The sequence below is a fragment of the Heloderma suspectum genome, chromosome 7, assembly GCF_057233095.1.
Source record: "Heloderma suspectum isolate Gila_16-S chromosome 7, 16-S_ref, whole genome shotgun sequence".
In the NCBI taxonomy this organism is placed as follows: domain Eukaryota; kingdom Metazoa; phylum Chordata; class Lepidosauria; order Squamata; family Helodermatidae; genus Heloderma; species Heloderma suspectum.
This window is the reverse complement of record NC_139464.1, coordinates 46,081,519-46,095,959: the sequence shown is the minus strand read 5'-3', so window position 1 is coordinate 46,095,959 and position 14,441 is coordinate 46,081,519. Positions and strand designations below refer to the sequence as shown.

At 42.2% G+C, this 14,441-nt stretch overlaps 1 protein-coding gene across 2 annotated transcripts in view; it reads right to left on the bottom strand.

Annotated features, from left to right (window-relative positions):
• Nucleotides 1-342: 342 nt before the first annotated feature.
• Nucleotides 343-14,441, bottom strand: part of TEF (TEF transcription factor, PAR bZIP family member) — a 29,277-nt gene continuing 15,178 nt past the window's right edge. Inside the window, exons 1-5 of one of the 2 annotated variants that reach the window (XM_084809968.1) lie at nt 13,977-14,277; nt 11,769-12,095; nt 7,007-7,227; nt 4,778-4,989; nt 343-2,784 (exon numbers count right to left, since the gene is read on the bottom strand). In XM_084809968.1, the coding sequence (XP_084666094.1) occupies nt 2,763-2,784; nt 4,778-4,989; nt 7,007-7,227; nt 11,769-12,095; nt 13,977-14,121 (927 nt within the window). In that variant the 5' untranslated portion in view covers nt 14,122-14,277 and the 3' untranslated portion in view covers nt 343-2,762. Of the gene's footprint in view, nt 2,785-4,777; nt 4,990-7,006; nt 7,228-11,768; nt 12,096-13,976; nt 14,278-14,441 lie in introns of those variants that run through there. The other variant, XM_084809969.1, reaches the window with a different exon arrangement.

The window sequence follows — 14,441 nt, the reverse complement described above, 5'->3', positions numbered from 1 at the left end:
GGATTGCTCCCTTGAACATTAGTGCAAATTAAGAATATTCTTCTCTACTGTTATCACTATAAACTGGGTACCAAGTCAAAGAGCTGCAACAAGAAAAAAGTGGCAGACCTAATTAGACTTATGATTTATAACCACCTCTTACAAAGAAATTACGAGTGTTAAGGAATAACAGTGCAATCCTATACATGTCTACTCAGAACTAAGCCCCACAGAGTTCAATGGGACTTACATCCAGTTAAGTGGGTCTAGGACTGCAGCCTTAGTAAGAAGCATGACTTCCTCTGTGCATTCCTTGTTTGTGGCTGAGAAGAAATAAGCATTAGAACTATTTTGTTCAGAGAGAGTGATACCATCTTTCTACACAAAGGCAGAGATATACTCACACGCATAACCTTTGCACCGTTTTGTAGCTAAGTACGACATAGGTGTAGAGTCTTCAAAGTGACTAATTTATGCAGATAAAATATGGCAATTTACATGCTATTTTTATTATTTTATAGTGCTTTCTTAAAACATAGTATGATATGATGCTGAAGGTTTTATATGTACAGGCCATAAATCACATCACTACTACTGCCGATTTTTCAGTGACATAAAGGTGCACAATACAATAAAAAATATTTTACTATTTCTGCTTATACAGCATAGTGTCAGAATCAAAGACAGATTGCATTTTATTGTGTTTTTCAACTGTAAAACCTTCACAAAAGAGTACAGCTAAAGAACATAAGAGATTAATAGCTAACAAGTCTATGTCTGTCGAGTCTCTTGTAATGTAGTAAATGCAAGTATTGAAAATCTGGCTCTAAATGCAAATTGTAAGAGTGTGCCACACAGCCTTTAGATTAGGACTAGAATTCTAGTATATGGATTCTTTCATCTAGTATATTTAATGTTTATACTAATTACCTCTAAGATTGTAGAGGCTTTAACATTCCATAGTCAAGAAGGTTTAAATAATATGCATATTGGTTTATTAATTAGGAACAATTAAAGTCTACTCTTAAATGCAGGCCTGTCCTTAATTTTGTTGGGATTGCACTTTGAAAAGAGCAGGCTAGATCAGTATTTTCCAAAATGTGATCTAACAGCATGGTTTTGTTAGGAGCTGCCTGTCAATTCCAGCTCCTGAAGCTGAAAGTAGCATACTTTTAAGCCACTTGCCACTATGCCATCCCAATCGACCAACGCAAAGCTGCTGATCCAGCCATAAGGGTCCTATGACAAACTAGTGTGAATTTTACTCAATTCTGGGAACTACTTGGCTGAACATCTGGAAAAGTGTGTCTGCTTGATAGTCTGTTTCTCCAAATTGCTCTCCTATTCCTCAAACACACCACAGAACAGTGAGGCACTTAACCTCTAAAGGCTTTTCAAATATATCTGATTTACAGGGTGTGCTCATCATTAGTAAATACATCCACAAATATATTATTTTGATATGTAACACATTTAACGTATATCATGCTTAGGGCACAACTTCTACACAGTTGAAATCCCTCTTTTCAACATCTCACTTTGCTACTTACATGGCGTATCAATAGTTTTTTCTACCTCATAGGCATGAAGGATTTTCTACTGTTCTCTGTCTGACATTTCAGAAGGTTTATGAGTTCAACACTCATACTACTTTAGGCACTCAAAAATTCTTTAGAGGAAAGCAGTAGGGGAAGATGGAATAAATGTTGCTAACTTTGCTTCAATACTGTACAAGAATAGGAGGAAGAAGAGAAAGTCGGACTTAAAATATTTATGCAGTTGAGGAAACCAGAAGGCTGCCCCCACTTTGATGCAAGACTCCAGAGAACTTGATGCAATTTGTTTCAATGAGGTAAAGGAAACTAGACATTGGCAGCTCACAATTCCCTCCACCTAAGAAGGTGACAGCAGAGGAGGGGTGAAATGGTAGCCTCATAACCCTTCTTTTACAACCTGCCCTTTCATGGTCATCCTCACTTCTCATTGCCCAGCTCCAATTAAAGTAGTTTATGGAAATAAGGAAATACAAATATATTATTGTTATTATAAAAACTGTGAAAATGCATCAACATGCCATCACAATAGTTTTACAACAGTATTGTCAGAGCTTAAGAGAAAGTGCTAATTTCAGAAACCTAGTGCCAGCTTTTATCAGCTGAGAAAATAAGGTGCATCTTACTTACTAAAATTTGATAAGATATAGTGCATCTTGGGGTGCTTGTTTTTCCCATTACTTCACTTTCAGTCAATATATTGGTTGTATATTACACCAAAACATATTTCATTTTAGTATGTTTTCCACTTATGCTATTTCTGTTCCAATAGTACAAGGAACAACTGAGTAAGGATTTAGTTGCAGTACTGACATCCATTTTAAAGCATAGAAGAGATTAGAAGAAACAAACACAGAATTCTTGAAGAATTATAGTTTAAGCCATTTTCAGCCCCTTTCTTCCATCTAAGTATCACCTTACAAAACCACTACTTATTCAATCTGAACTCAAGGACAAGAGCTCCAAGTGTAGTCAAAAAGAGTTAATAACTGTACTGCAGATTGTGGTAACAAGGGAAAACAGCAGTACAAAGAGAAGTGTAGCGTTAGAGACCTTAGCCTTTTCATCATGCTCAGCCCTTGAGTAGTTCAGATGAGGTACTTGCAGGGAAGCAGGGCCATCAGTTGTTTGTGTAGAATACCTCACATCTTTCACTCTTCACTCTGATGGTAGGTGGTTTCATGTGTAGTTTTTAGTTTCTTTGTGATTTTAAGAGTCTTTAAAGTTGCATCACTCAGAATCGGATAAGTCACTTTAAATAAAGGAAAGCAAGAATATGACTATTTATTTAGAAGACACCATCTTTTTACACTGCACTGCCACAGATGTCACCAATTCCCCCACTATAAAAGAAGTAACATTTAGGGTATTTGGGGAACATTAAACCAGCACTGACTGTAAAGCCAGTTCCAGTGAAACGAAGGCAACTATGAAGGGGAATAACAATTTTGTGCAATCAAAATTTACAAGAATTCAACTGCTTCCCAATTCTATTAATAAATGTATTAGAACTTGTCTTAATGGTCAAGCCATACCTGGTCCTGAGAGGTTTTATGATACTTACTTGATCTCTCTTTGAAAGAGACAAAAACTGCAAGACAGTGTATATGTGCACAACAGAGGGAAACTATTGGCTGTAGCACATCTAAATGTTTTTGTCCTAGAGTAACAGCAATGTCCCAAACATTATATTTAACAACCACCTTTATTATGCCCAAAAGCTGATCTAAACATTCAGGCTTCCTTCTCTCCTTGATGCAGTACCTTTTTAGCATACAGGAGATTTTGGTAAGAGGGTGTGCTTTTGAACAAGGAACCCTCCATATGCACTCTGATATGTGCAAGTGAATTGGCTCTGATAAAATTATGCAAATACCAATTTGCTTCTGTCTTACTCAAGTTCTTCCTTATCCTTGCAGCTGATGGCCTTGGAGAAGGTCCCCAGTATTACATAGAAATGTATGCTCCTTTAGCTCAGGGAGGATATTATCAGCTATTAGCAGCTATAGGAAAAACCTTGTGTGTTCTTTTCAAGGTAAGAGCTAAATCATACTTGAAACACAAGACAGACAGCTGCCAGAAAAACCGGATGTAAGGCAATCTAAGAGATAATGAAATTAAGTAGTTTGTATCAAGGTGATATGGTCCCCCTTTATATTGGCCAAAAAGACAGAGCTAAGCCTGTAGCAAAGCATCACTTCGATGGGTCTAAAACAAGCTATCCCTATACTCATACTACTACTCTTACAACAATAGGTCAGAAAACATTATAGCCTGTTACTTTCAATAAAAACAATAATAATGCAACCTTCTGAAGAATGAAGTGCAGAAATTACTATATCAAAAGAATGGCTATTCAAATGAATTTGCTTCATCTGTCATTCATGTTAGTTAAAAAAACTAACAAAAGTGACTGAGAGAGAAAGGTTGTCAACTCAAAGTAATAAATTGCAGGTCAGTCAATTAAGAGAAAAGGCTTCCAATTTACAAGGGGCAAAAGTGTTTATAATAATGTTCAGAACTACCAAGAGGCACAGCAGTGCTGCTACATGAATGCACACTCACTAATCCATATTTCTGTTCCTATAGAATCTGTTTCATAGAATCACAGAATAGTAGGGTTGGAAGGGGCCTATAAGACCATCAAGTCCAACCCCCTGCTCAATGCAGGAATCTAAATCAAAGCATCCCTGACAGATGGCTGTCCAGCTTCATTTTGAATGCCTCCAGTGTGGCATTACCATACCTCCCTAGGTAACTGGTTCCATTGCGCAAACAAATAAGAGAAAACTATGATTAATCCTGCACTTCAGATGATTTTACAAATTTTGTTAATTTGGGGAAGGGAGCAATTCTTTCATAATTCTCCCAGCACCATTTCTTCCACATTATACAATTTATTTTACTTTTGCACTAAGTATTTTCCTTGCAATTCAAGCATCAGAACAGCAAGTATAAAAGTCCTGCCAGTTTAGCAACCTAGACATGTTAGTCTTTATTCCTCATCATCAAATAAGTGTTATTTGATTAGAAATGCCAAGTTCTCAAAATGTGCTAAACTGTTAAAAAAATATTAAAAGCTGACATACTGCAACACAGTGATCAGAAAGTACCTGACCAAGTTGCATCAGTAGAAGTGGATCTTGCTTAGTGATACGCAAAGTCACCACAAACATTATTTCTATGAGCCTTTACAGAAAGCAGAACAATCCAAGGATCAAAATAAAGGGGAAAGGGTTGCTTACAAGGGTCCATATCTGCTCTCATATTTAGAGACAACATTCTTGCATTTTCCCACTTCCTTCCGCAGCTCTGCCACTTCAGTCCTCAAGGCTGTATTCTCCTTCTCCAGAAAGGCAGCTCGGATTGTGATCTGGTTCTCTTTCAGGCGCCGAGCATCGCGAGATCGCTTGGCTGCCACGTTATTCTTCTTCCGCCTCGTCCAATATTTTTCGTCCTAGGGGGAAATAATCAGTTTGACAATTTAGTACTTTTAAGTACCAAACCCACAAAATAACTATTACCTGGCTTCCTCCTTTGACCAACGATGGCTCGAGTGCCTTGCTGCAACCCCACCCCACCCCAGGGCCACTGTTACTGCAATGCAGTATGTGGAGCTGCCTTTCAAGACTACTCAGAATCATAGTCCAGAGTACAATTGCTAGATTGGTCCTGGTTAAGAATCAGAAAGAACACATTAACAGCTTCACTGCTTACCATCCACTTCAACAGCTCAGTTACCCAAATAACAAACTTTAGTAGGAACTAATTTTTGTTTGTTTGAAATAACCAAAACGTATAAGAAAAGCCACTCTCTTGGATCAGACCAAAGGCCTAACTAGTCCAGCATTCTGTCTGCCAGGGCCAGCCCTACCATGAAGCAGCCTGATGCAGGTGCATCAGGCAACAGAATACGAGAAGAGCAGCAAATAGCGCAGCTCTCTCCCTCCAGAGGGCCCACTGCTTCTTGGTCCAGCTGGCCGCCTGCATGGCTGGCCAGTTGACCAGCCATGCAGGCGGCCGGCAGGACCACAAAGCAGCCGCTCGCTTGCCCACCCACCCAACTCCCACCCACCCATTCTGCTTGGGCAGCCAGCTGGCTGGGCAGACAACCCAGCTGGCCCCACCCGCCCGCCTGTTTACTCTTTTTGGTATGTGCATACATGCGCCTGCCGCACCACCACTCCCACCCGTCAGCCGATTCCACCTTGTGCAGCAGCCGCGGTGCACCTGCAAGAGGTTGGCCAAAGTATCATGAAAGGTTCTCAAACTCTTGTGATAGGCAGGCGTGCAGGCACGGACACAAGCTGATCAGGTGGGGGCGGCAGCAGCAGAACAGCTGCCACCACCAGAAGAAAAAGCAGAGCAGCAGTGGCGGGTTGTCGCTTCAGATGTCGCTTCAAACCTGCTGTTTGCACAGTGGCCAACCAGATGCTTATGGGAACTCTGCAAGAAGGTCATGAGTGCAACGGTACCCTCCCACTTTTGTCCTCCAGCAACTAGTAACAGAGACATACTGCCTCTGATACTGGAGGTAATATATAGCCATCATGACCAATAGCCTCTGATAGCCTTTGTTGTTGTTCAGTCGTTCAGTCGTGTCCGACTCTTCGTGACCCCATGGACCATAGCACGCCAGGCCTTCCTGTCCTGCGCTCTCTCCTGGAGCGTGCTCAATCCTCCATGAATTTGTCTAATCACATTTTAAAGCCAAGTTGGTGGCTTCACTGCATCTTCTGGTAGTAAGTTACATAGTTTAACTATGTGCTGTGTGAAATACACCCTTTTATCTGTCCTGAATCTCCAGTCAGCTTCATGGGATGATTCTAGTATTATGAGAAAGGGAGAAAAACTTCTCCCTATCCACTTTCTCCACACCAGGCTTATTTTTATACACCTCTATCATATCTCCTATTACTCTCCATTTTCCAAGCTAAACAGCCCCAACCATAGTAACCTTTCCTGAAAGGGAGTTGCTCCAGCCCCTTTATAGTTTTGGCTGCCCTTTTCCATACCTTTTCCAGCTCGACTATATCGTTTTTGTGGTTCAGTGACAAGGACTTTACTCAGCATTTCAAGCATGGGGAAGAGAGAGTGGGTGGTGTACAAACATGGAGGAGCAGAGTATGTGTGCATGAGAGAATGTGCATGTGTGCATATGTGCATGCATGTGCGTGTACATGCGCTCATAGGTGCAGCCACCAACCCATCGCCATCCCCTTGGGGAAAAGCAGCTTGCCCACCTCTGTACTAGATGCAACAGAACGTTTTCACATTGCTATTTCCTCTGTACCAGAAAAAGGACCAATGGGTCAAAAGAGACCAGTTGTGGGAAATACCAGTACTAGGGAAGAAACCTGATTCCAAGAACCTTTTGAATATTACCACCCATCTAAGCAATAACAACATTTTAAAGAAACACAGGAAAATACTTTAATCTAACATGCAACACTGTGATAAAGTAAGCCTGTTACCTTTTGATCCTCGGGGACAAAGACTTTCTTAGCTTTTTTAATCATTGGCTGTGGTTTCAGGTCCTCGTCAGCAAACTTGTGCTTTCTTGGGTTGAAGAGCTCACCTCCAGGCACACTGGACAGCACTAAATCAGCAGGGTCAGGATTGAAATTCACATCAATCTCAACACAGTCTGGATCAATAGGGCTGGGGGTCAGTCGCTCGTTATCTGGTGAGGATTCTGGCAAAGGAAGGAGTTTGCAACAGCAGTTCAGTGTGAATAGCAAGAAAAGGTCCAAAGTGTCAAAAGAAGCCCATAGCTGAAAAGACCAATACTTATTTAGCACCCTCTATGAACATGGTACTTTACAAAACAATGACAGCACAGGTCTCCATCCCAAGGGACTTAATATCTAGAAATAAATACAAGAGAGACAACTAAAAAGGAGGAATTAAACTAAGGCAGGGAAAGAATGGGTTGGATCCAGATTTGGGCTGTGCCATCAAGGGAGCAATCCTATGGCCGCTAGACAGCGGCTAGATGGTCATAGGATATGTTGTTTTCCGGGAACCGACCTCAGAGCCCGCGCTCCTAGGTTGGTTCCCGGAGAACCGACCTCCTCCCCACTTCCACACTGCCTCAGAGGCAGCACGGAACAGCCCTGTCCTCCGCTCCCAAGAGGAGCGCAGAGCGGACAGAATGGGGTGTAGCTGGGGGCGTTCCAGGGCAGGGACAGCATAACTGCCTGTACGACACATCCTATGTGTCGTACAGCAGCATCCTTCCACTCTCTGTCCTCCTGCGGCTACACAGCCGCAATCGGCTGTCTAGCTGAAAAAGCAGGGCAGGAGAAGCGTGGAGGGAACGATCCCCTCCGTGCTTCTCCTGCCCTGCTTTGGATAGGTAGTTGCCTCCAAGTTCGGAGGCAGCCACCTATCTAGATAGGATTTCTCCCTAATTTACTTATGTATATTTGAGTTTAGTTCAGTAGGGTAATTAAGGCACTATATAGTTGTGCCAAAGGCTTCATGGAAAATACTATCACTCAGTCTAACAGTTCCACCCCAGAACTGTCCCAGCCTGGCTGAAGGCCACTGGATACAGAAGTCCAACTCAAAGAGAGAGTGAGTGAGTGTGTGTGCATATATAATGCGTGAGGGCATTAATCCCCTTTAATAATCTATTAAAATCTGTTCTGAAATGTGGGGTGAATGGAGATATTTCCAGAAGCCAGCATTTGTAATTTTATCTCAACTGCCACAATCTCTATCTACCAACATGAATGTGGTAATATCATGTCTCACTATAAATCTGTTCAGGTATTAAGGTCTGAGAGAGATGTCCTTATGAGGGTGCTGTTACCCACAGAGGCCTGTTTGTGGGGCGTGCATGAAAGGGTTTTCTCCTGTGTCACTCCCAAACTATGGAATGCACTCCCTCAAGAATGACAACTGGCCCCCACTCTCTCAGATTTTAGAAAGGGTGTAAAGGCACATATTTTCAATTTAGCCTTTTAAAATGTGTAGATTAATATTTTTGCAATTTTTATTGTTTTAAATTGTTATACCCCGCCTTGATGGCTTTTTAGCAGATAAGGTGGTATATAAATGCAAATAAATACATAAATAAATTTTCCGGGCCTATGGGAAGTGTATAGTTATTTCCTTTCAAAAGGTCCATTCATCTTGTTCATGTGTGGAACAAGACTAATTCTGTACAGAGATACTAACACATCCATGATTTCTAGAAAAATAAATTCCCGTCTACAGCATGGGCAGTATCCAACGTGACACTATCACTAATATAATTCTTGTAATGAGAACCATTACTAATATTATTTTCATTCATGGAAGGGCACTTATAAGTCATTCCCATTATGAGAAGCAGTAATAGTGGAATGACTTGTAGCTATGTTTACTTTGAAGCAGACATTGATATGCCAACCTAATTGATGTTTCACATATATTGGACACCACAGAGGCTTATTAAGAAGAAGCTGGTTAGTTCTGCAAGATGCTGGCGATGTAATGAGGACAATACCTCACTGAGGCATATGATGTGGGCATGTTCTGTAGTGGCTTCTTTTTGGTTGGAAGTCATTGCTTGTATACATTTTGTTCTTGAAAAATCTGTGATAATAGCAGATGTCTACTTGTTTTAAATTACATTCCTGTGATGTGGGGATGAACAGATGGACAGCAAAAGTGGATATTGAGAGTCCTTACAGTTGCAAAGAGACTTATACTTCAAGCTTGGAAGGATACCCACACACCACCTATCGTTCAGCAGACTGAAGATCTTACTGCTCTTGCTACGTTTGAACGTATCTCCTACAGCTGTCAGTTTCGTATGGATGCTTATTTAGATATATGGTCTGCTTATATCAACATATATATCTGAAATGGAAGTATTAAATATCCCCCCACTTTTTCTTTTCTTCCCCGCTTTTTTTGTTGCTCATTATTGTTGTGTTTCTCAATTTAAAAAAAATGCCTAGCTATTTTCAGAATTCTCAGCATGCCCATGTCTGATGGGAACAGTACATGAAAACTGTCTTAAGTGACTCTCAAAGCAGCAGTTTGTGAAAACAAAACTAGTACTGTGTGTTGATGCAACTGGCACGCTAAGGAGCTCCAGATGAGTATAAGGAATAAATCAATAACAGGTCTGGCAGGAACTAAAGCTATCATCATATTCTTGGGTAGTATGCTGATATATGTCCCAAGAGGATTATCAACCATTAGGAACATATAAACCATGGAGGTCTGTACACTCTAAAGTTCAGCTATTCCTGCATGGGAGGTGAGGCACTCTGGCAGAAATTCTTCAAGAAAGAAAGGAGGAAAGCAAAATGAACCAAAACAGGACCAAAAAATAGAGAACAGGTTCTCCAGATATTGCAGAGAGCCCTGGAACAACAACATTATCAACAAAAAAAGTACAACACTATTTGACCAGAGGTCTATGTCTGGCAACGGAAAGCTATGAGGACAGCAAGACCATATGAACCAAAAATCCTTCACAACTGGAAGAATGGATCATGACAAGTAGGGTCTGGCTACCTTGCTACTTAGGCGGAAATGCTTCACTGTCACAGGAAAGGAGAGATGAAAACAGTCAAAGAATATTTTTTCTCTTTCATCTTTGGATCTGAAATTCTGCAGCCAATGCCTACAGTACAGAAGAGATACCAGAGCCTGGAGCAAAACCCTCCTGCTAGATTTCTATGGCCATGACACAGAAGCATGGCGCACACAGGGGATAGTGGATGGATAGAGGCAGCCATAGGAAGATAACTTCAATTTACTATGGGGTTTTGAAAGGTACATGGTGGAGGAAAAATATGGTCACTAGTAGCAGAGAGAAAGGTAGCTTCCACAGTAGTTGTTCAGTCTGGAATTGTCATCCTTTATTCACTCAGCTTTTTGTTTTTTGAGAATCCTAACAACATAATTGCAACCTGGTGTATTCGACTCCCCTCCCCCTGCAAAACGTATTTATGATACAACAACAGCACAATTGCAGTACAAGGTAATCCAGTGTAGACTGGTGAAGCACCACTATTTTCAGGACTACTGTTCTTGAAATTAGGAGCTTCCTCATTGTAGCTTCTCCCCTGTAATTGTTTCGTATTCATTGGGAATGTGGCATTATGAAATTGGCTCTCGATTACTCAGTTCCTGTTCCCCTTTGTGTGGGGCAGTGGGGAGAGAGGTTTTAATTACTGGTTTATACTTTGCAACAACAGCAATTGCTAGTTTAAAAAAAATTCTGAGCACTAATTTGGAATATGGCAGTTGTACATAAAACCATTTTTTTAAATGAGCAATTGCTCTGGAAACTGATAATTAACACATACGCACCCCAAGGACACAGAACAGGAACTGAGTATATAAGATCTATTAAGGAGAAATCCATTTGCAATGCTGCATCCCTGCTAAACAAGAAGCAATTCCAAGGGCAGCAGGAGAAAACTTCTAATTAAAGGGACAGTTCTCACCATAGGTAATGTACAAGACTTATCCAAGCAAGATCTTGTATTGTCAGTTAACATAGCACTAAATTAAGTACCAGGTGGAACCACTATTTAATTCCACTTCCTCCTGATGGTGGAAAAGCAGTGTTAAAGGGCTTTAGTATAGAAGCAAGCCAAGTCACAGAGAGGTTTGGACTGACTTGATATACAATGCTATACTACATTCTATATATGTCTACTCAGGGATAGGTTCCACTGAGTTCAATAAGGCTTAATACCTTATTAAGTATATGCAAGGGTCCCTTCCTATTGATACATGCCTAGCCCTCTCTGTGCAGGTGTTTAGGCAAGCAGTAAAGACTTTTCTGATTAAAGCTGCCTTCAACTGAATTTGTAATTGGCTTGTGTGGTTAAAGGAGCTTTGCAAAGTAGTCCTTATGCTTGCTATTGTGGCTGTTATGTTTTGTATCTGACAATGCTCTTGTTTGTATGCAACTTTGTGAGGGCGTGGTCCTGAAAAATGGCTAAGAACTCTTTAAATAAATAAAGAGTGCCTAGGATTGCAGCTTTCGCCACCCATGTTTATATATTTGCCTGTTGTGTCTTGTTTTTTTCATTTAATGTCAATGAAAAACCAAGATATAACAGGCAAATATATAAAGTTATTTTTATGATGTAGAAAGATGCACATTAACAGGAACTGAAAGACAGATGAAAATTGTATTTGGTGTCAGATTCTGTAGCGGCTGTCTCAAACACATCTCAAGCAATTTTGGAAGACTTGCCCCTTCAACATTACACGTACCTGCACTTGTGGTAGTTTCTGATGGTTGAAAAACCACTGTGGAAGATGATGGGGGTGGGGTGGCAGCAGCAGAAGCACTGGCTGGTTCTTTTCCTTCCAGTTCAGCCACAGGCAGGAGTGGATTCTGGTTCAGATCCAAGTGGGTAGGACTGGAAGGGATTCCATTCTCCAAGAGGAACTCATCCAGATCCATGTACTCCAAATGGAAAGACTCCCCATCATAAGGAATAGTTTTGTCCCAGATGGGAGGCATAAGGGAGGCAGAGACTGCCATTGTACTAGCAGCTGCTGCTTCATCTTCCTCAAGTTTTTCCTTCTTCTCTTTATCTAAAAGCAAAACAGACGATGCTATTCATCTTATGAAAAACTATGCATAACCATGAGTATTTATTAGGACTGGTTCACACATGTACATCATTCAATTACTAAACAATATCATGGTCCAAGATATGGTTGCTGAAGCTAAGCAAGTCTGAGTCTAGTCAGTGACGAGATAGGACTACCAGAAAATGGTATCTCTGCTATTTTGAACTTCGTAATGAAAAGGAGGTATATAAATGTAATAAAACCAAATACTTGATCACAGCTAAATATGTAAATCAACCATTGAAAACATTGTTAGAATTTTCTTATTAATTCAATGTGAGGCTAATTCACACATGCAAAACACAAATATGCAGTGAATAAGTGATAAAACAAGATTACTCCTTTACATGATAAAATATAAGATATGTAACCAGCTGCAGAGGTTAAGGTGGGGGTAGGTAACCCAGTGCCCTCCAGATGTTTTGGACCATAACTTCCATAAGACAATGGTCAGGGATTAGGGGAGTTGTAGCCCAACACATATGGAGGGCACCAAGTTGCTTACCCCTGGGTTAAGAGATCATATCAATATAATCACAGGCCCTTTAAAAAATGTAGGTTTTGCTTCAACTATTTATGCCAGAAAGTGAATAAATAACTTAAGTGATAATAGAATAACATTCCTGTATAAGGTCTGAAACCCAACCACTGTACATCATTCTTCAACTGACTATATTTTGAGTGTCATATCTACAGTAGTCCAGTTCCTCTGTATGTAGAGAGCGCTCTCTTACTGAGATGGAGGTTTCCAAAGACCAGGGAGCTTTGGAAAAAGGAAACAAAACACGGCTCTGGTGAATCAAGCTGTGTAATTAAGTGCCCAGAACTGGAGGAAGACTCATGTTTGCTACTAAACCTAGCAAACAAATGCTAAATACTCCTGGTTTTCTCTCACACCATGAGCAAAAAAATGACTTTTTAATTCACAGCATTTTAGAAGAGAAAAATCAAAAGATACCACACACACAAAAAAAACAATCACGCAGTCAGCCTTATTCAGCAAGGAGATCATGGAAACAGGTACACTGCGATGTACATCCACAGGTGAGCCACTGAATAAAATGCCCATCCACACCACAACATATGTAAGGGAATTTACATTCACATCCACTTTGGAACTCGAAATGTGTATCTAGGCATGACACTTAGAAAGGGCCGTTTCAGACCACATGTAATTATTTATCAGAAGCACCTCCATCTCTGGTTTATTATGAAGTGCCAAAAGTAACACGTTTAAAATACACTGCTTCTTTTTCTTTCTTTTTTGCAGCTCTACCTTGAATATATAATGCAATGGCATCCCTTTGAACTCCTATAAAATCCTCATCTGTTGTGGGGGGGGGGAAGAGGGGCTGTATCTCTGAGCTGGGGGTCGGCGGGGGGGGAGAGACTGTGTCCCCCTTTTCACGTTCCGGTTTGGCAGCTGCAGTTGAACTATTTGGAAACGAAGATAAAATCGGTCCTTGACGCTGCCGGACGCACTAGGTGCCTCCAGCTGCCCTTGCAGCGCCCATCCTATACACTTCAGAAGCAAGTCTCGCCTTGTTCAACGGGGCTTACTTCCAGGTAAGTGTGCAAAGGATCGCCGACTTAGGCGCCCTACTGAAATTTATTTCATTTTTCAAATAAGCGACCAGGGGCGCAGGCAAAGACTCTGGCGGCGCTAGGCAGGAAGGAACGAGGGACAAACCAGGGCGCCGGGGCCCGAGCAAAATGGATGCGACCTGCACCGCGGGGAGGAAGGAGCAGGCAGCGCTCCCCTTCCCCTCCTCCCACCCTCCGGCTCGCTCGTTCCCTCCGCAGCGGCGGACGTCGCAGGAGCCGCGCTCCCGCCACCCTCACCGAGGCGCGCGTCCCGCGGCGGATTTTCCATCAGCTTCTTCAGCACCAAGGGGAAGGCGCCTCTCAGGCCCCGCTCTTGTGGCGCGGCTGACGCGGTCCCCCCCGCCGCCGCCGCCGTCTCCTGAGGCGCGGCACGGCTGGACATGCTATTCGCGTGCAGGGGGTCAACCGGCGGAGCCCGAGACCCCCCTGCGGGCCCAGAGAGGAGTGAAGCGATAAGCGAAGCCAGCTGAAGGGGGCTCCCGGGGAAGGGGAGAAGACGGGAGAAAACCGCCGCCACCTGATGCCAGCGACTGCGCCTGCGTCACTTCACGCCGCGGCTCCTTCGAGGGCCCCAAGGTGATTATTATTCATGAGCCCCAGCTCCACCGCCCTCACACTCTACGCCCTGCGATTGGCTTAGGACTCCCGGAAGGCGGGTCTGACCAGTCGGCTTAGTAGCACGGGCACCAGAGACGACCCTTA